This window comes from Haemaphysalis longicornis, unplaced genomic scaffold (genome assembly GCF_048455015.1).
Source record: "Haemaphysalis longicornis isolate Haplotype H1 unplaced genomic scaffold, Haemaphysalis longicornis Haplotype H1 scaffold_1, whole genome shotgun sequence".
Lineage (NCBI taxonomy): Eukaryota > Metazoa > Arthropoda > Arachnida > Ixodida > Ixodidae > Haemaphysalis > Haemaphysalis longicornis.
The window spans coordinates 301,985,282-302,004,343 of NW_027526203.1; the positions used below are offsets into that span (position 1 = coordinate 301,985,282).

Here is a 19,062-nt window from a genome sequence, read left to right on the forward strand (position 1 = left end):
CTGTGGTGATCCATTGTAAGAAGCAGAATAACTGTCGCGTCACCTCCTTTTCCATACACAGCATCTATAAACACACTTGTATATGAGGTTGGATTTTGTTTTAACAATACTTTTCAGAAAAAAAAGCATTCACTGTCGCGTGTGCATGGTGGAGGCTATGCCCCAACACCTGTGACATGTTTTTTACGGATATTAACAAGAACAATGCTCCTCAAGCCCTTATGCAGCATTTTCTGGCTCTGGCATAAAATCCAGTGTGCAGAATATCATAGAAACTCCTCTAAAACAGCTCCTGTAGTGTTGTGCGCGGTACGTCAACCTCAATTTTCCTGCACCTTGAACAACATGTGCATTTTCACTGGCGAAGCATGTAGCATGTATCTGACTGAAACTTGTATAACAGCGCTTAAAATACCGAATTCAGTTATTTTTACAGGCTCACTAAGTGTATCCATTAACTTGCCTTGTAAATAGTGCTGAGGATGGTAGACATGACGCTCAGGGACAGGAACTGAGTGTCCTGATCGTGGTGATGAGGGTAATTGGCCTACACATTGTGAGTTACAGTGTGCTGGCTCCCTAGCCACTGTGGTATTAGAAGCAACAAAGTTGCAGATCGAAGTGCTGCCATGGCTGCTCTTGAGTATAGATTAGCCATACATGGGGGGCAGCTTTGGCAGAAACGGCAAACAAAATGGAACGGACAGACTGGGAACAAATTGCATGTACAGTCATGGACAAATCAAATGCGAGCACGTAAAATTGAAAAACGCTGTTCGTGCAGGTCAACTATTGGCACACTATTGGTATGTGTGGATGGCCACAATTCCCTACTTTGTTGCTGCAATTAGGCCACGCGTCAATTTGACCCGCATAAGAAGAAATCGTGCTATGTGTACGTCTGGTTCATATTTTTGTGATCACGTTTTATTTTCCCATGACTGTACGTAGTAAGAGCACACATGAGGAAATATAACACAGATCACTTTGCATGCTGTCAATTGGGTGCACACACATGCAACATAATCGCATCTTCTCCCAGTACACCAAAAGCAGTCTGCAGCAGATGTCCTGGTTGAATGGCCGTCTTATGATAGAGAAGGATGGCAGCACTTGAGAGACAACCCATTTAGGAGGTGTTCAGTCTCCTCGCATTGGATTTTTGTGCAGCATTTCCTGTAGCACATAACCATGTTCCAGGGGCCTCCTACTCGGGAGCCTCGTGGTTCTTGCCACGACAGTGCTGAGGGGTCCTGATTCTGCGTATGCCTGTTACACCTGTACGCTTTAATGCTTCCTTGTGACACAGTGTGAGCTTGCACATGCCCACACCCAGCCGGCACTTGCGTCGGGAAACGCCATCGTCGGTTCTTGCGCAACCCGTTAGGGGCCAGCGGCTTGCAGTAATGTCCAGTTTTGGGATCTGTGCAGGTGTCACACTGTAGCGTATGCCCCCCACTCGGGAAAGCTCTACGCCTTTGGCCTGGGCATGAGTGGCCAGCTGGGCCATGGGATACTGGACTCGTCCCCTTTGCCTGTGGCCATCCCTGGCCTGTGGCACGGAGTAGTCCACCCTTCTCAAGAGGAGAGGCCGTCCAGTCCTGCCACGAGGACGTCCCGCAGTCCCGCTGGTGAGTTCCTTCCAGGGAGAGTGCAGTGCGGGTGGTGGCAGTGTCTGACGCATCACGTGTTTCGTTTCCAAGTACCATTGCTTGGCAGGAGTAGAATCAGCACACTTTTTGAGTTTACCTTAAAACCACATTGTTTTAAAGTGGCATTTAAAGATTCAATTTTTTGTTTGTTCTATCATTTGTAGCTGACTATGGTTAAATGCACTGCCATAATTGTGAAGTCAACATCTCGGCCACCTGTGTAAAACGTTGCCTTAAAGGAGTAAGACGTGTGTCAGCACAGCACTGTTGTGTGTGGACGCTGCCTTTTCCCTCTCATTTTTTTAACTGGCCCCTGTCGGTTGTCCTCGGGACGTGCCCGTTTACATCATAGAGGAGGCCTTGCCCGTGGAGGGCTCCTGGACTGCGAGTCCTTCTGATGAGGTGCCTTGCCAGGACACTCTGGCCCCTCCTGCCACCAGCGATGGGAGGCTCACCCCCGACGAGCTTATTGCGGCCGACCTGGCCCCCTCGGACGCCTCGGATGCTGAGGACACCGAGTCGTCGTGTAAGGGGCCTCGGCAGACTGACCTGTCGCCTGCCAACGCATGAGCTGCTCAATTCCTTTGAATCCGGCATTCGTTGGGAAGTAGGCTTCTCCTGTGGTCTTTGCCATTTCCCTTCTTGCTTGTGGGCTGATGCCGTTCTATTGCATGGCACTTTTCGGGAACGCCCTTCGCCTTGGTCCTCTTCCTTTGGAATGCTTTTAATGGGTGCTGCTCATCCCTTTTGCCGTGGTGCTGGCCTCTGCTTTGCGTTCTTAAGTCCTGTTGTATCTTCAAACTTTTTAGTTGCTTTGTAGCAGAATGTGTTTCGTCTTTACTTATGAGCACCTTGTTATATTGCACTGACACATTATTTATTGTAGCGTTGGGGCCATTGCATGTCCGGTTATTTTTGGCAATGTTAGGGCATTGTTGTGTGAGGGCTTTGGGGCCAAAAAGAAAGCGTCATTTGATTGGGAAATAAGTTTCCTGCCAGAAAGCGGGGGCAGAAGGGTTGGGCTAGGGGACAATTGCCAATTTTGCTGCTTGCCAACTCTTGTGTTGCTTCAGTGCAAGACTTACTGGCTGTTCAGGCAGTAACCTACCTTCAGTAATGCAGACAATTTCTTGTGAGAACTTGATCAGTATTTGACGAATTGTTGCCATTCATTTGTGGAAGGGCTTTGGCATTTCATAGTTTCAATGTAAAAATGTTTGTGTGGGCATTCAGTGAGCCTTCTCATCTTGAGCACTGTTGAGAAGGTGCCATCTCACTGCTGGCAACCAGATGTTACATTCGGGAAGGCGACCCTGAACAAAGCTTCATCGCCTCCGTCATGCAAGGTAGCGTGGTGGTCGAGTGGCCAGCAAAGGTTGCTACCTTGGTGACGACAACAAGAAGCCGAAGGCAAACTTAACTGGTTTACTGCATGGCGAGAGATGAGCGGAAGCAATACAGGAACAATGCCCTTATGGGCGAGGTTACTGTATTTTCCGGTGTATAAGTCGCGTTTTTTTTTCTGAAATTTTCGTTGGTGCTTCTTATCCACCGGTGCGACTTATGTATGGAATAAATCCGGTTCGCGGCGGCCGCGCATGGCCAGTGCACATTGAGACAGCTCTGTGGTCTAAATCAGTGGTTCTCAAATGGGGGTCCGCCAAGCCTCGCTCAAAGCTACACCCCCCCCCGCCCTCCCGCCATATTTTTCTCGATTTTGCTAACTAGCACTTTCTTGCACTGCAAAAAGGTGGCTTCGCCACATTACGTGTGCGCTTAGTTTCTCCGCGTAGCACATATTTTAACATCTGCTTTTTGCACAGCACGCCAGCTATGAGAAGAAAAGAAACAGACACAGAAAAGGCAGACTTATAGATTCAAGAGCAAATTGTTCAGCATTATGACGCGCATCGTCATTAACGTCAAGCAGAAAAGGTGGGAATCGGAAAAGTGTGTGGGCGACGTAAGCTGCAAGTACAAATTGTTTGACATTACGACACCGATCAACATGTGCTCCATCGTGGGGTCCCCCGTCACTTTCGCAAGCCCCAGAGGGGTCCCCGAGGCAGTAATGGTTGAGAACCACTGGTCTAAATGAATCCGAAGCCCACCGCTCCGGTGTTTCTCATAGCCCATATGTCGCTTCGGGCATTGAACAAGATAATTGGCAGCTTTTTCTACTCAAAAACAATGATAATGGCCTGCGACAACTCCGCGCCACTTTATGCCATACGCAGTAACTACAGTTCAGAATAAATTCAAAGTAACATTAAACTGGGTTGAAAAAACAAAATGCAGCCTATATATTATTACAGAGAGTTACTCTGAAGAAGGTAAACGTGCTGCTAATTTTTAAAATTGCAGCTTGCTGATAAGTTTCGATTTTCGGGTCACTTCCGTTCGCGTCACTTCCGTCCGCCATGACACCTTTATTGCGCTGATTTACAACAGCACGCAAGAAACGCTTGATGTTTGAAAAGGTGGCCAAATGGGTCTCCGGCTCTTGGGACTCCATTTCTACAAAAACAGTTGTATCCGGGTTGATAAAGGCCAGAGTAATCCGGTCCGCGAGTGGTGACGATGTTGGCGAAGAAGACATCAGTGAGTCGGAGGACGACAGTGATGCGCCGGGGGAACTCCCACTTGAAGTTGCTGAATTATTTGTTAGCGAGTCGGAGGAAGAAGACTTCGATGGTTTCGCCTAGACGCCGTCTGTAAGTACATGCCATCTGCGTGTACCAATAAACCATTTTTGAGAAGTTAGTTCTGTCTAGACTTTGGACGGTATACCGGGGGATGCATTCATACGTGGCGGCCGCCGCAACCATGTACGTTCGCCGCACTTTCTAATGATCTGATTCACTATGAGTTTAACTAATTAACAGGTGCGTCTTATACACCGGTGCGACTTATATACGTTTTTTTTTCTGGGAAAACTGTCATTTTGAGGGGGGTGCGACTTATACAAAGGTGAGACTTATAGACCGGAAAATACGGTACAGTACAGGACTTGAGCAGAGCGACAGCATTGATTCGCTACTCCAAAACGAATGCAGGTTCTGCTCTCGGGGCCCCGTATTTATGCCCAAAGCACTAACGGTCAAACAACGCTCCTCGTGCGTGAACAAGTACAGACACCCACAACACTCTTTCGAGTTTGTGAGGGGTCGGTAGTAGTGTAGTGGTGCATGCTGAGTCTGAGAGAGGGGAGAGAGGAGATCTCCACTGTGGCGTCCACGTCCTTCGGGCAAGTCGCTGCACGCAGTGGTGAAGTTTCAATCACCGACAGCAAGGCGCTCTTGCGCCGGCTGTTATGCGGCATGTTGTGGTCTATCCGAGGCTGGCTTGCACTCGAAAACTTTGCAAGACGCGCGAACATGGTTGCGGCGTGCAGAATCATAGCAGCACTTAGCTGCTATCACTTGGCAGCTTGACGTTGTGAGGCAGCGGTGCTAAGGAGGGCAAGACATCACGGTGGCATTGAATGCACCTGCACAGCTACGTTACTTTTTTAGCACGGAAGTGTTTTATGCCGGGGTCCATCAAGATCTGACTGACGTCATATCCGTCACTGAAATGACATCGCCAGAAAAACTAAGATTGACGCGGCTGCGCCGGGATTTGCGTCACGAACTCTTACGCCGCAACGGGAGGTATGAAACGCGCTCCCGACTGCGCTATGAACTGACGCGTGAAAAGGGCGACAAACGCGTCTTATATCCTTTCCTTCAGATGGTGCTGCTGTCTAGGAGAGGCGAAGCGAAGTAGTGCATCATGACGCTAATGAGCGCCGGCAGTTGGCGCCTCGATTCCAGCGCCTACGTGTACGGGGGACGCGCCACGTAACCTGCGGAGAAGCCTGTAAGGCAACAACCACAGTGTAAGGTCGCGCTCGGGGCACGGTCTGCTGATCCTTTCGCTGCAGCGGACCGTGTGTTCACCAAACGATTCGCTGACAACCCGTTTAATTTCGTTCGCACGGACAGTTTGCGAGCGCCTGTGGTTTCAGTCAGATTTACGCAATGCTCCGGCGGGTGCAATCCAGTGTCTAATGTTGATGCGTATAAAGGTGCCATACCGATGAAATATAAATAGCGATGTTCAAGTTCATATTGATGCACAATAGACATTCAACGGCTCCTGTGAAGGCACATTTCACTTTCGTGTTTTATCGGTTTCTATGGAAGAGGGATCAACCACATTTTTGTCTCCCTCTTTCTTGTCACCAGCCGAGAAGAGACGTCATACAAACGAGCAAAATCCAGGTTGCCAGGCTAGTAGTGCTTTCACATAAAAAATAAGCTGTGCCACCTTTGAGTCAGTCGCTTCTAGGGCGCATATGTAGTTGAAAGCTTTTGCACCACGGCGTAGCTGCTAGTGCAACTGAAGGCTGCAAAGGCCCACGAGATAGGAATCTATTAGATGGTCAATGGGCTGGTGCATTTTTCGATTTCATTTTTATCATTAGTAACGCGTGCGGCAGGATTTTTAAATGCGCTTTCTGAAATGTTTATTATTAGTAACACAGATGCGGCATAATTATTTTAATTTGTTTTCTGAGATGAGCCTCAAGTACCACACCATTCACAAGTTCTGTTTGGCAGTGCTGGAATATTGAACATGATTTTACCAACCTGGGCATGCACGGCCTGTCTCGCTGCAAAATTAATAAGGGGTTATAAATTGAATATATTCATAAACTACTTAATGAAATTGGTTAGTACAGTTTGACGAGATCCTGTTTAAATTATTACAGAATTACTGTAGAGCCCCATTAAACTCAACTCAAAGGGAACGCAGAATTCAGTTCAACTAATCAGAAGCTTGGATTAACAGAATTGCTGTATTTATCGGCAAGTGTTAGCCTAATTGTAATGTACACAAACAAAATGAGAGAGGCTTGAAATGAGTGATTGACATTCACTGTGTGCTTTTTGGTGTATTGCTCACTGAGGCATAAAGTCCTTGAAACACTTTGCCAGCTTTTATGGCCACCGGTGTCTCAAACTGTCAAAAGAAAATTACTTCCACATAAGTTTTCAACATCATCCATCATAGTTGCACAACAGCTAGCAGGTAAACGGAGGGCCTGAGCAAGCGTCCCAGCTACCAGGCACACAGCACAGCATGTTGGAAGCTGGGTTGAGGGAGATAACTCATCAGCGTTTGTTTATCAGCCAGTGGATTGGCCAGCAGTGCAACCACACCAAATTAAAAGCTCTCAGCTGAAATGAACAACTTTCGGCATATTGTGTTAAAAAGGATTACCCTGATCACACCTAGAGGGAACACTAGAGCGCATGGCGTTCAGTGCAATCAGAATGACGTGACAGCTGTTCAAAAAATCAATGCGTCTGCGCCCTACAAGTGTGATGCCTGGTGTGTATGCGTGATGCCGTATTTGCACTGCTGTCATGTTGTCTGCTATGTTTTGTGTCATGTAGTAGCTAATAGGGAACACAGCAACCCTGTGCATAGAACCTTTTGTTGAGAACGACGGCATGAGTATGAAAAACTGTGACAGGTGCAGTTCCAGATTGCGTATTTTATGCTGGTGCCATGTGATTGTGAGAACAGTGCACAATTGCTTTTCTACTAGCCCTTGACTAGCCAGGAAGGGCTATGACAGTGCACCCACTTGTGCTTCTAACAGAACATCTGGAGCTTGTCCTTATGGCTAGGGTTTGGCATTGAAGAGTCATTGGACACACCCAGGAGCAAAATTCTGAACCGACCCAGGAGCAAAATTCTGAACCGATCATGAGCTATTGGTTGCACAGTCAGCATCTGAACGTGGGGGTGTTTTGTGTATTATGTAGTTCTTATGAATTTCTAATATCATGAATGACTGATCTAATTGATATGGATGGAGGAGATGCACCACTCGATCAGTTTTCATAAGCTTACATTTCACAGGCCCTTATTTTGGAGTACGTGCATTATTGTTTAACTCTTTCGCTACCGCGCCTATCAAAATCGATCAATTTGATCGATACTTTTGGGAGCGCCTTTTCATAGCGTTCCAGACGTTTCTCGAACAAGTAAAGCTGTTCGGAGTTAGATCAGGAAATGTCCTTTCAAAATCAGTTTTGTTTTCATTTTTGCAACGGAAACGTGATTTTTGACACGCTTTTGAATCACCTGGGTGTGGAAAAGGGGCGTGGTCACCGCGCGTCACGGCTACCATCGAAGAATGCGTGCAACTCGTAATTACTCTGCACCAGCACTTGTTTTTTGCTATCAGGGCGTGAATGGGGAACTAGCAAACGATTTCCAATCGTCAGGTTCGCGCTCTGACAGTAATAATCCCAGAAATTGGCTGAAAATGTCAAGCGGTGCCTGGTTGAAAAGCTACTTTATGATTTTAGGCAGTTTTATTGCCTTTGCGCAAGTTGTTCTAAGTACTGTGGTAGTTCTACTTACCCCAGGACCATTCGCAAACAGTTTACAACAGTTTCGGTTTTGTTTCTGCATCGCGAAATTCATATTTAGCGCTACTACGCAGTTACCCAACTTCAAGGCTACCTGCCATGGCGCCTGAAGCGTCCGCAACTGATCCTCGAACAAAGCACGGCACTCCTAATTTCCCCCCACCCTAACCCGATTTCTGCGATAAGAACTTCAGATTCAAGTCAAAAGGTCACACCCAGTCGCCAGATATCTGTTCCGCCGAGGACAGCGCTTCAAACCGGCCTTACACTGCCAGCTGTTCGCCTTCCAGTTTCGTTTCCATGCGAGGGTATATCCGGGTGTCTAATGTTGCTGCTTAGTTGAACTGTCTATTCGAACGGAGTCTCTGATAAGTTTTTGTACTGTTTCATTTGAAAAATGTTAGGTGGCGCTGCAATAGAGGAGGCTCGTTGTGCTGATCTTTTTCAGCGCGCAACTGCTACTCGGCCAAAGATCGCAGGGCACGATTCTAGCTCATCGTACCTCATTTTTGCGAGCAAGGCTACAATTGCGAGTAAGAAGATGATAATAAAGCTCAGCTTTATGTTTTGAGAGAGAACTGACCATGAACGACAACAAGCATTAGCCACGGCGTTCCGTTTTCAACTTCATGCATGTTTTTTTCCGCATCGCGTGCTTGTACCAAATATTGTGCTCGCTGTAAATGCAAAGTCAGCCATTAACAAGATGTTTTCACGTTATGTGGGGGCAAATTGGTGCCTCTGATAACGTCAAACCGCCAGATTTATTCCAGGGAACCACCCGAAATTGCACATTTTGAATTAGAGGTTGGGCTTCACCGCATGACACGAGCACCGTGCGTGCTAACATTTTTTTATATATCTAAAAAACTGTTCCGCGCAAGTCGACATTTTTTTTAGGGTGTGTTTTTGAAATGTTTCCCTACAAAATGTGTATTCTAATTTTTTTCTACTGCCGGTGGTTTGATATACACAACTCCTTTTTTATCATTTTTTTCGACAACTTGACAAAAATTTTGATTTTGATATATTTTTTTTTCACAACTAAGATATATGAAAACCTTTAAAAATACTGGTGTTATTGGAAAGGCCGTTAAATAATCTGCATTTTGTGCTCCTGCAATTAGTGCCTAACCAATTTTTTAGCAGGAAAAAAAATGTTTTCTTGGACCCCTAAAAATTGGTCAATTTTCTGCGGTAGCGAAAGAGTTAAGGAAGAAGATATATACTGCCCAGTTTCACAACACAGTTCCTGTGTAGCGCTTATATTACTGTTGTTTGAAGCAGTCACCATCATGTTGGGGACAGCCAGTATATGGCGTGTCTTCTTGTAGAGCGCTGCATCCGCAAATTGTTTTCCAAAGCCTGAAATCACGGACGGCTCTAAAGTGGCCATGTAGACAAAATACAAGTTTGGTTCATTCAAAAGATTGCCTCGTTAGAATCATACTGACACCACTTTTAACGTAAACTTTGCTTAAATAAGCTATATAATTAGGAAATACGGGAATGGCCATGCGACCCACTTGCTCATTTCCCGCAACAGAACCTATGATGTCATATGCCCAGCTCTGAAATTTGAGGCCAGCAAAAGCAAACGCAAATTAGGCAGGGCTTATGAGCTTGCCAAACGAGCTTTTTGCGCTTAAATTTAGGGCACATTTTTTTTATAGCAGTAAGAATGGTGGGGTAAACAGTGGAAGTTACGAAAGAGCACAGAAGTACCTATGCGTACTGCTGTTGGTACAGCGCGCACTATGCTTGTTTTAGCTGCACAGCACTGCGGCCCTTTGGGGTTGTCTCAGACGACACTGGCCGATTGGCATAAGCGACACTCTTACGTGACCTTGTTTGTTGAGCATACCCAATGTTTCACGAAACGATTATTTTCTACCTTAACAAAAACAAGCCAGGTGCAGATACGGTCAAAAACAAAGCAAAGGCAGGAAATTGCCTGGCGCAGTATGGTTGCGCCATCTAGGAGGACTGACGGTAAACAAGGCTTCGAAGTCGACTGCCAAGCCTAATGGCCAAGTGTAAGTTTCGTTTCAAGACCTGTTCTTTTGACGTCATTGCAGACGTCATGAAAACACGCGATTTGGCGGGACTATCAAAATTTTAACTTAGATTGATTAATTTCTCAGTGAATAACGTATCGTTTGCTTCCGGACAAGCGCTGGGGGCACTATAAAACACGACATTTTTCGAACAAAACAAACTTGTATTTTGTCTGCACAAGGTTTGTGGGCTAATGTACGGTATAGCAGAGGACCCCGGCTAGCTTCGCTAGAGAAAGTGCGACGCTCCATACACTAGCCCCAGCGGAATCCGAAGACTCACGCACAAGTTCAGGTTATCACATGTGGTAGACAGGCTCCGGCAATGCAAAGTAAGGCTTTATTGCCTGGCAGATACAGGGTATATACCAGACAACACAACTATCGCTTGCAGGGAGACAGTGGCTCCATTCGCTCGCTCAAGCCGCGGGAGTGGGGGAGGCATCCCTTGCGACCGGTCAGGACGGAATTTCTTAGCAGAGTCAGGAGGACTTCCTCGGCGGTTGGGGAGACGGTTCTGGGAGAGAAGGCGACAAACTGGTCCTTCTTCCCCCGTGCCCTCCGCACATTTTTGCGACAAGCCGGCTCTGCGCATCGCATGGGGTCACGAGGGGGTCACGAGGGGGTCACGATTCACGTGACACGCCGGCTGCCCAAAGTGGCAGCTCCCAGCTCGCTAAAACACGTGCGGACTGTAGGGGCACAAGGAACCCCACAGGGTTGAAGCGGGGGCAATGTTCGTGGTATAGATGCATAGCGCATGAATCAGCTTGCGCACCATTGCACTAGCTACGCAAGCTGGGTATACCATGAAATGAAAAGAAAAAATCCCCATTGTTCCCATATACTGCACTCAAGCTAAGCAACAACCCGAGTGCATGGCTTTCATTTGCATAGTTTATAATGAGATGTATGTGTGCCATCATGTCGAACACAAAGACATAGCAGACAAAGCTCTCGAAGCTGGTGAAGGGTGCATTGGTTCTGCGCCTGGTTGCGCTAATAGTAGGGAATGCCATGAGCTCCTGTGTTCCCCTCGACTGGGACCGTGACAATACAGTACCGGTGCAGTCCACGCAGCGTGGAGTGTTCTTTTTGGTTTGGTTTTCTCCACCCTCGCACTTGTCGCCCTTCAATGGCGAGGCTGCTGCCTGGTGTACAGGGACTTGCAGGAGGCTGGTGGGTGGGCGTTGCAAAAGTTGGGGTCAAGGAAAAAATGGTTCGTATTAAAACAATTATTTTTATGCATTGCCGCTATGGGAAACTAGACAACGGTGCAGCCCCATTTGGTGTAACTGAGAATTTAGCCTAACAGAGTTTGGATCACTGGAAGCCCACACTAGATGGAATTTTTGCAGGTTTAGGGGCTAGGGATTGCCGAATAGCTGGCACTTGCTAATTTGCCTTGTTTTATGTTTCAGCGCAAAGCAGTGGAGTATCTCCAGCTGACTCGGAAGTGCCCTTGGTGGTCCACAAAGTAATTGCCGGCTGGGACCGCAATTTCCTTCTCTGCCATGAAAACAAGGTGACACTTAACTTGCTCCACCTTTGTGGTTATGCAGGGGCCACGTTGTCCAAGCACCATACAGGTGGCATGATATGAACGTGTTCACGTAGCATCTGTGCCATGATGAGGGCCTGCTAGGGATCTGAAGTAGAGCACTGCACAGGCCCGGGCCCAGCCTGAACCTGCCTTCTGAAGCCCGAGCCCAACTGAGGCCTGGGCGTCCATAAGTGAGCCTTGCCCGGGCCCAGCCTGGGCCCGTTATCTTAAGCCCAGGCCCGGCCCGAGCCCAGTCATTTATTTTAAGCCTAGGGAGGGCCCGTGTGTGTGTGACCAGGCCTGTGCTTAGACGCTGAAGAAAATTTATTATGTTTGGTTGAGTGTCTTCGTAGCGAGCCATCACACGGACCATCTAGTCTGTGCAAACACGTCGTGAACTGAAATTCAAGAAATTAGGGTTAAGAAGTGCATGTGCATAAGCTTATACTCGTGCTACACGAGAGTTTGAAAGGACATTTGAGTCAAATGGCCTTCGGCATTTCAAATTCCATTCGAACTGGAAGGACTATCGTGGATCTACACAACAATTCTCGAAGGCAGTTGAAAGTTTCCGCTTTCACCCATCATGTTTTGGTGTCACCACTGCTGCCCAGTTTTGTAAAATCACAGAAAAATTAAAGTTAAAATGTGCAAAAAAAACACTATTATTAGTGATAAAATTGATTATGACCTACACTCAAGCAAAACATGCACAAAGTAAGCAGTTTTTTTTTTCTTGTTTTGCACTACCAGTGTTGGGAGTACCAAGCTACTTTGTAATCGTAGACCAAGTGATAGTAAACAAAAACAAGAGAAAAGTGATTGAGAGCGAGCTCTTAAAAACCCCGTTTTACTTGTAAAAAATTATTTTTGTAAATGCAGCATGCAGAAGCTGTGTGTCAGAGTACAAGCGTTTGCGTTTCAAAGGCCTTTGAGATTCCCAAAGGTCGGTTGTCATGCCCCCTTGACTCAAATGGCATTTCAACCAAATTCCTTTGCAAAACGTTGTGTAGCAGCTCAAAGGTGGCATTTGAGTCAAATGACATTGCATTCAAAGGCCTTCGAAACACTCGTCTAGCACGGTTATTACACCGTTTACAGTTCATGTCACATCGGCGTAATACCGTATTTACTTGAATCTAGGCCGCTCTCGATTCTAGGCCGACCCCCAAAATTCGGAAGGTCAGGAAAAAAAAAAAAAAAAGCTTACCGTATTTACACGATTGTAAGTCGACTCGAATGTAGGTCGACCCCCAAAAGTTGCACCTCTCAAAAAAAAAGAAAAAATGGCGAGTGCCACCGAGAAAATCGTATCACAAAGAAGCTCTTCCGTCAACCCACACAGCGGCTCTACGATCAATGATCGATGCCACAAGAGCCGTGCGCTCGTGGTATGCGCGGTAGATGTTAAAAAAGAAAAGCTTTTGTATACGCCTCGAGCGCGGCCTGTAGGGGCGCCACTGAAATCCCCCTAGCGGCCCGTTCCGAAAGCAGCCGCGGGAGTCGTCGGCCCGCTCCCCACTGTCACCGTTGCTTTCGGGGCTTGTTCACGACGGAGATTTACCGTTTGTAGGCGTTGGAAATACATATTTATGTGGAGCAGTCACTCTGTTCGCAAATGTGGTGTGTTTACGAGAGTGTAAATGTGTGTGACGCGATCTTAGTCTGGTACATTCGTCTGTACAAGCGCCAGGTGTGCGTCACAGGTCGGCGTCGCGAAACAGGGATATGCATATGGAGATGATTGTGATTTCACGGCCCTGAAATTTACTAACAGTGTCTCCGTAAGCATAATTTCCCCAGATGGCCATGCCATGGCTATACATTACGATGTAAATCAGTTTTGTGCGCTTATATAACCTATTGGAGCGCTCATACGTGACAGCACGCCAGTTATGCTTATCATACCTCAGATATTGATCACTACCCTGTACATAAATTTCATGAACATTCTACGAATTAAGTACGATGGATAATCCAAAATTATACCCAGGATCAGCGCGCGACAAAAAAAAAAAAAAAAAAATGCTGGGGCGTCTTGTCGTGAGCTGAGCGCCCGCAAACATTCATATATGTTACATATATCCTCCGCGAGCAGGCCGGAGAAGGGCTTCTGCAGTAATGCCCATTCGCGACATGACGAGCCTGCAGAATCTAGCACAAACGGAAATCAGAAGGCCTTTTCAGATATCCCACTCTTCTAACGACCCCCTTTATCAGTTTTGAACTTGTATATTAAAAAAAAATGCGTTCGCCGAGGGATAAGCTGTTAGTTGAAGTCTAAAAACTAGAGTGACGTGAACGAGTAGCTTGTGTGTGTGATTACTAAAATGTGCTTTCCTTGATTTTGCTCCGCAATCGTACACAACAATATGTAAGCGTCCCCCTCCCCCTCCCCATGTCTCGCGAAATAGCAGTGCATTTCGCACACTAGTTGGTCTCGTAAGTCCTACCCTGCTTAAGTTTATACGAACGTCTTTAGCATTTCAGAAGCTGCACTGAGTTTTTTTTTTATTTCTGTACGAGCTATTTCGTTTCTTCTGGACTTGCAGACCATTAATTTTCAAGTGGTTTAGTTCACTTTTCTTGGTTCTGGCTATAAGGCATGAGTGCACATCTTTCACGACGCCGAGCCTTGGAATATACTTAACATTTTCGCGTGGCTTATATTCTTATAAAAGGCACAAGTTATTATCAGGTATTGGGCAATCGCGTCCCCGTAATATATTTTTCCACGATGCATATATTCGTAATGAGGCCGCATTCGTTGTCCGCGCTACAAAACAAAACACACCTCTCAATGTGCCAGTATCAGGTTTAAATGAGGCGACAATAAAATTCACTTGTGCCGGACGTATTCGGAGGTGACAGCGGTGGTATGCTGCTGCCGTTGCCGACGCCCGTAACAGCGGCCGAGAAGGACGCAGAGCCGCGTTCCCGGATCGCTATTGTTGGTGTTTGAGCACCCTACCAAGACGCAGCAGCGGCTTTTGAAGTCACTTAAACGTACTGTTTACTTACAGACGTCACCATAACAAGTTTTTTAGCACTTAGAAGGGCAAAAAGAAGCGAAAGAGAACCAAAACACTGCATGAATCCCTATGGGCCGCGCAGCGCTGATCCCGTCAACTCCGCGGAAAAGCTGCGGCAGGCGGCGCAGCGATCGCAAAGCTTGAGGCGTATAAGCACAAGGACTAACCATGCAGTGTGGGTTAAGCCGGTAGAACGTATTCGCTGTGAGATGACAACCATCGAAGTAACTGGCAGCGGCCACTGCTGCGCGATACCAAAACAAACAACATGGCGGCTGACGAAAGCGGCCGCGCGCGATTTACTTTTGAGCGACTAACTTCCCACCATCTCGTTCGGAAGTCTAGGTGTGCGAATATTCGAAAATTTCGAATATTACTCGAATATTAAATATGATATATTCGTATTCGCTTCGAAAACTATGTATTCGAATTGTTTCGAATATTCGAACGGGTTCGAATAATCGGCTATTATCGAATATTTTGGTTGAATAGTTTAAGGGGGGACGCGTCTTTCAACTTACGAAAACCGTCGCAAATTTGTGGCACAATGTCAGCGCAAATGGGCGGTGGCAAAATGTCACGGCAAATGTGCGAAAAAACGGCCATTCTCGGAGATCTCCGCAACGGTGCCACCGAGCGCGGCCATTTTGGTACCATTCGATCGGCCGAGCGATCCTCTTTCCGGTCCTTTCCGTCTCTTTTATCTTCGTTCATTCACAAACGCACGAATGGCAGAAAAATAAAGGCGCACAAACGAAGTGAGATATAGATGCTGAAGCGCGGTTGGCCGTTCTGACTGCGCGCGTGGAAACGGCCCTCCTGATTGGGCGTCCCTGCGGCATTTCAAGATGGCGGCCAACTGAATTGCGTAATGCGCGTTTCTGAGTTCATTTGCATCGCTTCGCTCGGCCAAGTTTCTGTTCAATCATGGTATCTGCGGTGGTATTCAACAGAGACATTATCGCGATGGGAATGCCTGAGATCACAAGCCATATTACGGGAAGTTGCGTGGCTGGAAAGGCGGATCGGTCACCCAACGCTTTTCGTGGGGCGCGAGACATTACCCTGGAGTGGTGTGTATACGGTGTGCGCGCTTGTGATAGCGGTTTGCGCAGTGAACTTTTCGCCTTATTTGCGATGCTTACACGCTTAGTTATTGCTAAGCTTGGCAGTAGTCTCGCTAGCCTTGGGAAAGAAACGGGCGACGCGCCAAAAGCTTCGGCGCGCACGGCGTAGCCGCTGCGCGTTGGAGCATCGCCTGACTACGCAACCTGGTATGATTGAACTCCAGTAGTTGTAATTAATGCCTGTGATTTTAGATTTATACGTAAGAGCGACCTGACGGGCCATGTCAGGGGTAAACAAAGGATGACATGTTCCGGTGTACGAGCGCCGCGATGAGGGTGAGCCATATCGCTTTCTTGCGCAACGTTTCCCGCGCACTTCGAATAGTCATGAAAACAGGTCTGAGTTAGGAATAAGAACGTGTTGACAGCATTAAAAATGTACCTTACAGTAGTTGAATTTAAAAAATTGATTTTATTTATTTTTTAGGGAAATTATTTATACCAATGCACACATCTATAGTTTAGTGCATAGTGGCTGTGCTGCGAGGAATATTGGATGCCCTCAATTTTAAGAGTACCAAAAAATGTCCAAATATTGAAGTTGGAGTTATGAAAAATATTATACCAAGCTTCAAAGTAGCTCATTTGTACCCTTGAGGTATGTAAACTTTTGACACTGAACGCCTGCACGTAAGCTGCTGCTCCAGTCAATGATATGAAGCATAAAAGAAGTCAAAGCTCAGTTTTCAAATTGAAGGAAAAGAAAAGAGTGCTTAATTTGTTGCCATGGTCACTGCAGAGGAAAATTTTGCAGTGCAGTACAAGCAACCAGCTAACCTACTTTGCATTTCAAGCCGTCTCCCCCCTTGGTCCGCAAACTGGGCTGTGTACGCTTCACAGAGAAGCTGCAATTGATGTTTTATGGAAAAAAAACGGGTGCAAAAAGCACTCCACTTTTAAGGCAAGGCATTCCAAAAGCCCCGTGTTAAAAAATTATGAAAGGCTACAACCCTGACGACTTTTGATGAATTAAATCTATTTTTCAACTTTGGAATCTGTTTTCTCAAAAGTTTTTTTTTGCTACCTTCGTCTCTTGTTTTAGTGATTTCTTTGTTACCTGTAGGTGTATTTTTGATTCCGTTTTTTGAGTTTCATTCCTTGATCAACAGTTCAGGTTGTGACACTCTTGGTTGTTCAGGTTTACTTTTGGTGAATTTTTTATTCAAATGGTCATTCATTGTCTATATGCCTGTTGTACATTCACCTCTAAAAAACGAAAAACTAAAAAAAGTTGTGTTCTAATAAAAAATCTAAGACTGTCAAGACCTCGTCCATTCATTTGGAAGTGCAAAGTGTTTTGAACAAGCTTTCTATCATGTTTTATAGGTCACTCAAGCTCGGTACAAAGTGGACAGAAAGAAAATTTTATAAGTAAAGAAGTTTTCAAAATATTACTTTGAAATTTTTATGTTGTTACCAAAAAAGCATTTCCGGTTGCTGTGCAAATTTTTAGAAATTCACAAAGAAATCAAGAGGTTCATTTCGAAAGCCACATCCGCCCTTAATTATCCGATATTCGATTCGATATTCGAAGCTAGATATTCGTATTCGATTCGAATTTGAAAAATTTGATATTCGCACACCCCTACTACTGAACAATGTGATATGATTTGGGCTACTTTAGAGCCGCGCATTGAATAAAGGGATTCGCTAATACTCATTTTGTTTATTAGAGACAAATAACGTGTTTCGCACGCGATTCGTGCGCGTCGGCGTTGCGCGGGCAACTTTTAATGCTGCGTGCACGGCAGCTTCTACGTTCTAGTACTGGTTCTGTGTATGACGCGTGACGAGCGCGGCAGTGGGAGGAGCCTGACGTCTTGCCCCAATGGGGAGGCGCGCTCTTCATGTCAGCAGTTTGAAAGCGCTCAGGACGGCCGGCTGGCGCCGCCAGAGATGTTTAGGCTTACCACGGTGGCGGATATTTGATTGGTGCGGATGATGCTTTATAGTGTCGTTTTCGACCACATTATCAGCTCCTTTCCTGCACGAACGCCTTCGTTTGTGCCTTCAGTGATATCTTTAAGCGCGGTTAGAAGTGGTCACTGGAGCTATGCGCACCTCTGACGCCGCCATGTTGCCGCCGCCGATGGCGTAGCGCGCAGCATGTGGGTGGTATTCGCGGCAGTGTCGGCGCGGCACATTTTCGCGAGCAGAAAGCGCCCCATGCGGTTCACACTTTAGACCATAACCATGGGAACGAAGGTGCAAAGCTGTCCCCACCTCGTAGCACCCCCGATTTCTCGTTTCTCTTGCTGTCACTACAGTAGACGGTTCGATTTCGATTCTAAGTCGACCCCCCAACATTGGATTGTCAAATTTGAAAAAAAAGGTCCACCTACAATCGTGTAAATACGGTACCTCGAATCTAAGCCGAATGAAAAAAGGCACTGGATTGAGACTAGAACATGCACTTTATTTCGCTTACGGCGCTTGTTGTTCCATGTTCAGTGCTCACTCGTCGTCATCGATACCGAGGGCACTGCTCATCCGTTCATTCTCGTCGGCTTATACGACAATGTTCTTAGGGAAAACTTCCCAGGCTAGAAGAATCTTCCTCTTAAAAATAACGTACAGTGGCAGCCTTTGCCCATCGGCTGTGCAGCCTCTCGTAGCCTTCAGTTTTCACCTTCACTAATTTCGTGCCCTTCTCATTCACGGTGTAGGCCACAGGCATACACTGGGGTCTGATGGGCGTTACTGACCTGGCCCAGTCTGTACTTCTTTTCCAGTCACTTCTTGATAACTAAGTGCTGGAATGCGACTAGCTTCTCCTCGATGTCAGGGGGTAGCTTTCGGCACACAGATGTCCACCGTCGCAGGCTGAACCCGAAACACTTCACCTGAAACGAAATGAGTGACCTAGCTAGCCCCTGCTGGCCTTGAACCGAGTCCACGCGATAGAGAGAGAGAGAGAGAGAGAGATGCTGCATTTTGTTCGCATTAAAAATATTGAAGCAAATTATTGTTTGCTTCGTCTTCGCTCCTTCCTTTCCGTTAATCTATTGGACACAGGAACGGTCAAGATGTCAAACTTTGTTTCATACGCTTACTTCCAGCACATCATTCACCCACCGCAGTGGCTCAGTGGCTAAGGCGTTGTGCTGCTGAGCACGAGGACACGGGTTCGATTCTTGGCCGCGGCGGCCGCTTTTCTGATGGAGGCAAACGTCCGTGTGTACGAGATTTCGGTGCGCGATAAAGATCCCCAGGTGGTGAA

The 19,062-nt window shown here is 46.6% G+C and overlaps 1 protein-coding gene across 3 annotated transcripts in view; it reads left to right on the forward strand.

Annotated features, from left to right (window-relative positions):
* Herc4 (HECT and RLD domain containing E3 ubiquitin ligase 4) overlaps positions 1-19,062 on the forward strand; it is a 127,456-nt gene that overhangs the window by 46,170 nt on the left and 62,224 nt on the right. For 2 of the 3 annotated variants that reach the window (XM_077680945.1, XM_077680948.1), the window contains exons 8-10: positions 1,432-1,631; positions 2,005-2,178; positions 11,562-11,665. In XM_077680945.1, the coding sequence (XP_077537071.1) occupies positions 1,432-1,631; positions 2,005-2,178; positions 11,562-11,665 (478 nt within the window). The remainder of the gene's footprint in view (positions 1-1,431; positions 1,632-2,004; positions 2,179-11,561; positions 11,666-19,062) is intronic. The other variant, XM_077680953.1, reaches the window with a different exon arrangement.